Source organism: Phacochoerus africanus, chromosome 9 (assembly GCF_016906955.1).
Source record: "Phacochoerus africanus isolate WHEZ1 chromosome 9, ROS_Pafr_v1, whole genome shotgun sequence".
NCBI lineage: Eukaryota > Metazoa > Chordata > Mammalia > Artiodactyla > Suidae > Phacochoerus > Phacochoerus africanus.
In genome coordinates this window covers 53,038,777-53,047,464 of record NC_062552.1, presented here as the reverse complement: position 1 = coordinate 53,047,464, position 8,688 = coordinate 53,038,777, and the positions used below count along the sequence as shown (strand labels likewise).

The 8,688-nt window shown below is 45.7% G+C and overlaps 1 protein-coding gene across 1 annotated transcript; it reads right to left on the bottom strand.

The window, feature by feature from the left end:
- On the bottom strand, positions 1 to 5,446 carry C9H15orf40 (chromosome 9 C15orf40 homolog). The gene is made up of 4 exons (XM_047795787.1): positions 5,290 to 5,446; positions 4,065 to 4,191; positions 562 to 689; positions 1 to 115 (listed from the first exon to the last, which is right to left on the bottom strand). Exons 1-4 carry the CDS (start codon positions 5,401 to 5,403, stop codon positions 20 to 22), a joined length of 465 nt encoding a protein of 154 aa, XP_047651743.1. The 5' UTR covers positions 5,404 to 5,446; the 3' UTR covers positions 1 to 19.
- Positions 5,447 to 8,688: the final 3,242 nt, after the last annotated feature.

The window sequence follows — 8,688 nt, the reverse complement described above, 5'->3', positions numbered from 1 at the left end:
TATTTTTCACTTCTTGCTTTTATTTTTTTTCAACTTGCTTTTTCAATTTCTCCAAGATCTCTTCCGGAGTTGTGGAGGCCAAAAGCTTCACCACTTTTTCACGAGATTTACCACCCTGGACCAAAAGGAAAAAAACGGTGTCAGGATAACACACTAAATTTTCCAATGCTATTGAAGACAGCAGACTTCAGCTGTATCCACCACAGCCGTGTCCTTGTGGGATTGTCACAGGTGGGCTGGAGCTTTCCTGACAGCTTAGTGCCTGCCTTCTTAGCCGTTTCTGGTCTAGACAAGACTGTCTCTTAGATGCCATCTCACTACAGTTTTTCACTACTCTCCAGAGTTTTTACTTTCCTGTGTCAATTTCTGTAATAATAAAACTAGACATTACATTTTCAAAATGAATATGAACTAAATAGAATTCACAAATTTTAGTGATTAAATGAATATGAGTTAAAAAAAAAACTGGTTTTTCAACTATTTGGAAAAGAAAAGAAAAAAAAAAACTATGATTTTAAAATAATGACCGATGTTGAGTGAGAGAGAGAGAGAGAGACCTACCTTATCCAAAACCACATCGCTCTTCCTGAGTTCAAAGACCTTGGAAAGATACCGACAGAGCTCAGCGTTCGCCTCTCCTTCGGATGGAGGCGCTGCAATAGCTACACTTACAGCCTCAGTGGTCAGATCTGGAATGAAAACAGTGTAGAATTGACCCTCATGGAGTTCTTTTTCTTCATGAAGTGAGGATCTTTTGTAAAAGTGCATCTGCTGACATATACGAGGTTTGAATTTAATAACTCTTGAATGAAGAATGATTAAACTAATCACAGTTAAGGGAACATAAACATGTCTCTGCCATTACAGAAAAGAAATCCAGAGAAGAAAATCGGTATTTATTCCACCCTGCTGACCAAGATGGGTCTACAGAGTCCTGGACAGTAACCTCGATTTAGGAACTGAAACCGCACTTGGTCTGATAGGAGGAGCCCAGGCAGGGAGTCAGAGTTGGGCTTTAGCCCCAGCTGTGTCACTGAGGAAATGAGTGAAGGAGGCAGCTCCCAGGATTGTACAGGGTTGTTCAGGGTTTCCTCACCAGGGAAATGTGGGCACTGGACTAGATGCATTTCTTATGTGAAATGCCTCTGTTAATATATATATATATATATATATATATATATATATTTGTCTTTTGTTGTTGTTGTCGTTGTTGCTATTTCTTGGGCCGCTCCCACGGCATATGGAAGTTCCCAGGCTAGGGGTTGAATCGGAGCTGTAGCCACCGGCCTACTCGAGAGCCACAGCAACGCGGGATCGGAGCCGTGTCTGCAACCTACACCACAGCTCAGGGCAACACCGGATCGTTAACCCACTGAGCAAGGGCAGGGACCAAACCCGCAACCTCATGGTTCCTAGTCGGATTCGTTAACCACTGCGCCACGACGGGAACTCCCTCTGTTAATATTTTTAAATGTATTTATTTAGTTAATATTTAGGTAGTACTTATGCTAATTTTAAGGACATACAAACATGTTTTCAGGGCTTTACAAATACTAATGCGTTTAATCCTATACTTTTATGATGATATTAATACCTTTATTATCTCCATTTTACTAATGAAGAAACTGCAACCAAGAAGTAATGTGTTCAAGGTTACATGGCTAGAAAGTGATTCAAAATAAATGTGAATGCATGCTTTGAAATCCAGGAACAATGAACTCTGCTTTTTGAAGAGTGGTCCTGACTCCCTCATTAATACAGCCTTTATAAAAGAGCAGCCAACCCACAGTCCTCCGCTGTGACTGCTGAGAAAGAGAAGCATATACTCAGGGCAGTCTGCACATGAGCTTGAGCTGCTCTTGCATCTGGGGTTACCTGTGCATTTCCACACACATACATCTTGCCTGTGTAAACATGGCCACAGAATCCAGAGGAGTGAGACAGTAAAACAGCCCTCCTTTTATCCTGTCACTTATTCTAAGATGCACAGTTTTTCACATTTTAATATCTTTGAAATCTACATGTATCTTATAATAGGTGGAAAAGAAGTGCTTAGTTGATGTGGACTTTGTCTTTCTTCCTGGGACATAAAATTATGTGTACCTTGTAGTTGAAGGCCAAGTAGATCTGATGAAACGTGGTATTCCAACAGCAGACAGTGCCCACTGCAACTACTTAGAAAATGCTGGCCAAGGAAGGTATGACCAACGAATAGCCAAGCTAACATGACCATCAGCACAAACCAGGCCTGGCACCCCAATTCTGAGGTCTTATTTGCAAGATATTAAGAACATTGGAATACAGAGCTTTGGCTCTAGTGGTAAGAGACCTTCAGGATTAATTTAGATCAATGGTTTTCGAGCTTTTTCCCCACTCAAAATCCTCGCCACCCAATTTCTTCCAAAACCCCATCATTTAAAACAAATGTAAACACAGCTACTCAGGAGTCCTGCCTACTGACCACCCCCTTGCCCACTGCAGAGATTCCTGAGGCAACTTTTGGATTTCAGGGAATATCTTAAAAGATAACAGTCCCACCACCTCATCTGAGAGATGAAGAAGCTGGGCCCAGAAATATTTTGTACTGTTTTGATTTAAAACAAGTTCACAGAGGTGTTGATGATAAGGTTCCCAGATTTCAGGTTTCCTCTCCCTCCTTGGACCAACGGTCATTGAAAATCAATCGAAACATCTTTCTTGGGAGTTCCTGTTGTGGCTCAGTGGAAACAACCAGACTACTATCCAGGAGATTGTGCTGGCCCTGCTCAGTGGGTTAAAGATCCAGCGTTGCCGCAAGCTGTGGTGTAGGTTGCAGACGCGGCTTGGATCTGGTTTTGCTGTGGCTGTGGTGTAGGCATCAGCCACAGCTCCAATCTGACCCCTAGCCTGGGAACTTCCATGTCACAGGTGCAGCCCAAAAAGCAAAAAACAGGAGTTCCTGTCGTGGCTCAGTGGTTAACGAATCCCAATAGGAACCATGAGGTTGCGGGTTCGATCCCGGGCCTTGCTTAGTGGGTTGGGGATCCGGCATTGCCCTGAGCTGTGGTGTAGATGGCAGACTCAGCTCAGATCCCACGCGGCAGTGGCTGTGGTGTAGGTCGGCGGCTACAGCTCCAATTAGACCCCTAGCCTGGGAATCTCCATATGCCACTGGAGCAGCCCTAGAAAATGCAAAAAAAGACAAAAAAAAGAGCAAAAAACAAAGTCTTTCTTTCTCTGGCCAATGTCCCCACTTCTGGCATAGGACAAACTAAGAATAATATAGGCTACATATATTTCTATATGTGTTCTTTCTGAAATACTTTTATTAAAAAATTGAGGTATAGCTGGAATTCCCTGATGGCCTAGCAGTAAAGGATTTAGTGTCATCACTGCTGTGGCATGGGTTTGATCCTGACTCAGGAATTTCCACATGCTGCAGGTGGGGCCAAAAAAAATTGGGGTATAATTGATATATAACATTAGGTTCAGATGCATGACATAATTATTTGATATCTGTATACATTTCTAATTGATCGTAGTAAGTTTGGTTAATAAAATACCATATTAAAAAGGAAAATATACAACAGTTTTTCATCTAATTTGATATTCTATTCTTTATCTACCTATTTACCTACCTATCTATCTATTGTGGTGCTCATGGTATATGAAGTTCCCAGGCTAGGGGTCGAATCAGAGCAGCAGCTGTCCACCTACGCCACAACAAAGCGAGATCCAAGCCATGTCTGTGACCTACACCACAGCACCACAGCACGGGATCCTTAACCCACTGAGCAAGGCCAGGGATGGAATCCACATCCTTATGGGTACTAGTCAGGTTCTTAAACCACTGAGCTACAGTGGGAACTCCCTAACTTGGTATGCTGTAAATATGGTATATTCACTTTTAAACACCAGATTTACACATTTACATTAAAATCTAAGAATGAAGAAGCCTCTAACTGCAGATGCAAAAAATACACTTCACCATATAGGATAAACTTTCAGCAAACCAAGACAAAGGGAGGATTGGGGGCCAGGGCAACTGATTCATACAAGACTCCCACCCCAGTGTCCAGATATACCTGTCACAGCATTCTGCTTTGAACCAGGTTTGGCATGGATGGCTATGGTGACACAACCTTTAGGATCAACTGTCACAGGACCTAAGGGAGGAAGCGGTCTCTCTTGTTCCTTGCTCTGGCTTTTACCCTAAAACGACAACAACAACCACACTACAACCTTACTTTCCCACACATTTGATAATTCCACAATTCCTTTTCATCCTTAACCAGGACAAACTAGGCAAATCTGTTCTGTCCAGGTATTTCCGGGTCCCTAGAATGATCTTCCAACATCCTTCATGGCTCGAATCAATTTTGCCATGAAGCCTTGCCATCAACCCCACAAAGTGCTTTTTTTCCTGCCCTGGAAAACCTGACTTAAAGCTGGTTCCTACCGTCTGCTTTGTATTTTCTATTCCTCAGGAGTAGATACCATTTATTACTAATCTTTGTATCTCAAGCAGGATAAGTTAACACATGTTTGTGAGCAACTATGGCTGGAAGCGGTGTGTGTGTTTGCGAGGGATGGAGGGGGGAAGAAGTGGTATTTAAAGGACTACTATGTGCCAGAAGCTGTACCATGAACTTTCCATTCAACAAACACAAACTAAGCACCAGGGCAGCACGCAGGCAAAGGATAGATAAAGATAAAAAAGGACACATGGTCCTTGCCCTCAAGGAGCTTGGACTGCAGCGAGAGAGAAAGAATAAATCTACTTAACACACGTGCTAAGAGTGCCGACGAGATACGCACAGGCCATCACTGCGCAGAGAAGGGCAGGCAGTCGGGCCTTTGGGACACCAGGGAAGCTCCCAGCAGGAGGCAGTCTTAGAGTTATTGGAGTCAGCCCCTCAGAGACGGCGGAAGGGAAGCGGGAGTAGTGTATACTGGACTGAGAGGTGCGAGAACCAGTCCAGGGGAATAGACAGAATGCAAGCTCCCAGGGAAGCAGAGGCCGCCCGGCGCAGCCGAAACACGAAGCGCTGGCCTGAGAGAGAGGGAGAGGCCGGAGAGATCAGCAGACGCAGCTCAGGGAGGGCCTCGCGCACCGCCGGCCCGGGCGCTGACCTCCCCCGCTGGACCGGGGCGCGGCCGAGTGAGGCGGGGGGCAGGAGCCCCAGACTGCAGAGACAACAAGCAGCTGGCGGCGCTTCCACCCACCCACGGATCCCTCTTCACTCCCGCACTCCCCAACCAGCATTCCAGCCGCCCCACCCTCCCGCTGCCATGGGTCTTGCAACTGGCCTTGTTTGTCGCGCCAGCTTTCTTGGGCATCTCGGCGCCCAAGTGTAGGCTGGCGGCAGCTCGAGTACCAGCTCCTGCTGGGAACTGCCTCAGCCCACAGCGGAGGCGCAGCATCCCCGGCAAGGAGGAGGCGGCGAGGGCAGCCCGGCGCCGGAAGAGCCCTCTGCGCCTGCGTGCGCTGCGGGTGGGTGTATCTCCGCTGGTCTGCGCCTCTGCTCTGGCGCGAGGGCGACACCTTCCGGCCGGCGGGGGTAAGAGTCTTCGTTACCCTAGGACCTGCATGGGGGCCCTCTCCACGTGGAAAGGGGCTCAGGAGATGGAGAGATGGGGAGCTGGCCTCTGATCGAGTTGGTGACCACTCCCACCCCCTCCCCCACAGAGGATAGGGAGGTTGTGTTACCTCATGGGAAGAAAAGATTGGACTGAGCGGCACAGGGCCATGCATTCTCGCTGCTGCAGCCAACCAGCAGGTGCAGACAGAGCCCCACCCTCCTTCCTATGGCCCACAAGTGAATATAGAACCTCTTGCTGCCTTAGCCTTTTGGTATCCATGGAGCACCTACCTTGTGCTAGGCGCTGAGGATGCCACAATGCAAAAAGAGAGGAAATCTGTTCTGATGTGTAATGTGGCAAGAGAGGCATCTGAAGTCGGCAGAGGCATGATCAGTCGTTGAACTGTTTGAAGCAAAGGATAGGTGGAGTCAAATTTGTTGTGTTTAGAAAGATCACTGGCTGCAGTGTGGTCAATAGAGGAATAGAATCAGGGAGATCTGCTATTTAAGTGGAAGATAGTGGCCTCAATCAGAGTAGTAGCAGTGGGAATGGAGAATTGGGAGCTAATCATTTCGAGGATATTTAGGAGCTGGAATGATTGGTGTTTGGGGAATGATGAGGTGGGAATGAAGATGAAGATTCATGGAAGATGCCCACATTTGGGGCCTGAGAAGCAGGTTTGGGAATTGGTCAGTTTGGAACATAATGAGTTTGAGATATATGTGGGACACTAAGTAGAAATATTAAGGGTGACTGAATGTCTAACTGAAGCTTGAGAGATCTGGGCTGGTGATGGATTTTGGAACCCTCTGAAATAGATGGTAATTGAAGTCATGGAAGTGAATGAGAGAAAGACTCAGAGAGAGTGCAGAGCCTGAGGGCCCAGGACAGAACCCTAAGGGAAAGAAGAGAAGGCACCAAATGACACTGGCCAGACATAGGAGTACATGGTAAACTAGAAAGGGTACTTCAGGGCTAAGTGGTCAACAGTGAGAAGTGCCACAGAGAGAACATGTAAAATAGACATCAGAGGTGTTGGTGACCTCAACAGCAGCAGTTTCAGCGAAGAGGAAGAAAGAGATAATGTGTAGGGAATAATTTGATTTCATTGTGGAGCAACTGGTGTTGGAGGAGCAGATGACATTAAAGTGGTTTTCTTTCTTTTGTAAGCTGGATGAGAATTAGCCATATTTGAATATTGATAGGAATGATCTAAGAGAGTTGTTGTTAACAGAGGTGCAGGTGGAGACTGGGTGGTCGACAGGAAGCCTTACTCACACACCCCTCCCTTCATAAGAGAAGGGAAGGTTTAGCTGCAAATGAGCTGTGTCTATAGGTTTGGTGGGAGGAGCTGGAGTTAATGAAAAGAGCGGACGAGGTATTGAAGATATGAGGAGAGTGGAACAGATTTAAACGTGCTTGAGAATGTCAAAAAGCTAACTAGTGAAACCCTACCTGGCAGCACTGATGGTCCAGGTGAACTTGGAGATGGTGAAACCATCAGGGTCCAATCTGTTCAGTGACATCATTTTAAATGCCTGGACCCAACAGCCGGGAAGCTGAAGACAGACAACTGGATTCATTCAGGTGTGTTTGAGGGGGTTGAGGGTTACTGAAGTGGTTAAAGTGATCGAAGAGCAAAAGTGGAGAAGGAAAAAAAGATCACAGGTGGAGTCTAACAGGGTAGGGAAGGAAGAGGGTTAACTGAGAGGTTAAGGGAATGGTGGTCTTGAGGTTCAAGAACGCAAGTCATTGGAGTAGGAGTGAGAGCTGCAGAGGCATGAAGGTTGTGGTCAGAGAGCAGAATGTGAATTTACCATTTCAGAAGTAGTGTGATTATGATGACCAAGTGCATGGTGTAGTCATAAGGAGGAGTGACTGACATGAAATGAAGGTTACTGGAACTTAGGATGCAAATGGAAAGCTAGCACCCCATGTGGACACAGGCCACGATCACGGCTCTGGTAGAAAAAGAAAGTGAACCAGATATTAAACCAAAGCGAGATTTTGTTTGAAATCAGTTAAGAATTGGGGCACACAAGCTGAATCAGCATTATGTAGAATTAGTTTTGGGTGAAGTCATGACAGCCTCACCTAGAGCCTTGACAGTTATGATGGAGATAAAGGAAACTTCTAAGGGTGAATTATTAATGGTTTCTGGCACGTGACTAGATGAGTGAAGACAGAGAGGTCATTATACTATATCAGAGTAACAAGAACAGTTTTCTTTCTCTCACCTGCTGAGACTAGAACAGGGAAGAACCACTTGAGGAACAGAAAAACTGGTCACAAGCAGCAGATGGCAGCAGTTGCTATTGCTAAAGGCCACGGAAAGTTTTTATTTGGGGTTGCATTGCTTTCATAAATTAAGTTTATATGGTAGTTCTATATTTAGTTTTCTGAGGTATTTCCATACTGTTTTCCATAGTGGTTGTACCAATTTACATTCCCACCAACAGTGTAGTAGGTTCCCTTTTCTCATACCCTCTCCAGCATTTGTTATTTGTGGACTTATTAAATACACAATGGGGAGTTCCCATCGTGGCACAGTGGAAACAACTCCAACTACGAACCATGCATGAGATTGTGTGTTCGATCCCTGGCCTCGTTCAATGGGTTAAGGATCCAGCGTTTCCATGGACTGTGGTGTAGGTCGCAGACACGGCTTGGATCCCATTGCTGTGGCTGTGGTGGAGGCCAGCAGCTGTAGCTCCGATTGTACCCCTAGCCCGGGAACCTCCATATGCCACTGGTGCAACCCTAAAAAGCAAAAAACAAACAAAAAACCAAACAAAACCACACAATGGAATACTACTCAGCCACTGAAAAGAACAAAATAATGCCATTTGCAGCAACATGGATGGAACTAGAGATTCTCATACCAAGTGAGATAAGTCAGAAAGACAAATTCCATATGGTATCATTTACATCTGGAATCTAATAGATGGCACAAATAAACCTCTCCACAGAAAAGAAACTCATGGGGTTTGAGAACAGACTTGTGGTTGCCAAGGGGGAGGGGGAGGGATTGGGATGGACTGGGAATCTGGGGTTCATAAATGGAAACTATTGCATTTGGAATGGATAAGCAATAAGATCCTGCTGTGTAACACTGGGAACTATATC

What these genes read in the sequence shown, in the direction of transcription:
- C9H15orf40 (XM_047795787.1), bottom strand. Translation starts at nt 5,403, where the DNA reads ATGCTGCGCCTCCGCTGTGGGCTGAGGCAGTTCCCAGCAGGAGCTGGT. An exon ending in AAAGCAGAATGCTGTGACAG is followed by an intron (nt 690 to 4,064) that starts GTATATCTGGAC and finishes TTTTCATTCCAG; the next exon opens with ATCTGACCACTGAGGCTGTA. An exon ending in GCGATGTGGTTTTGGATAAG is followed by an intron (nt 116 to 561) that starts GTAGGTCTCTCT and finishes CTTTTGGTCCAG; the next exon opens with GGTGGTAAATCTCGTGAAAA.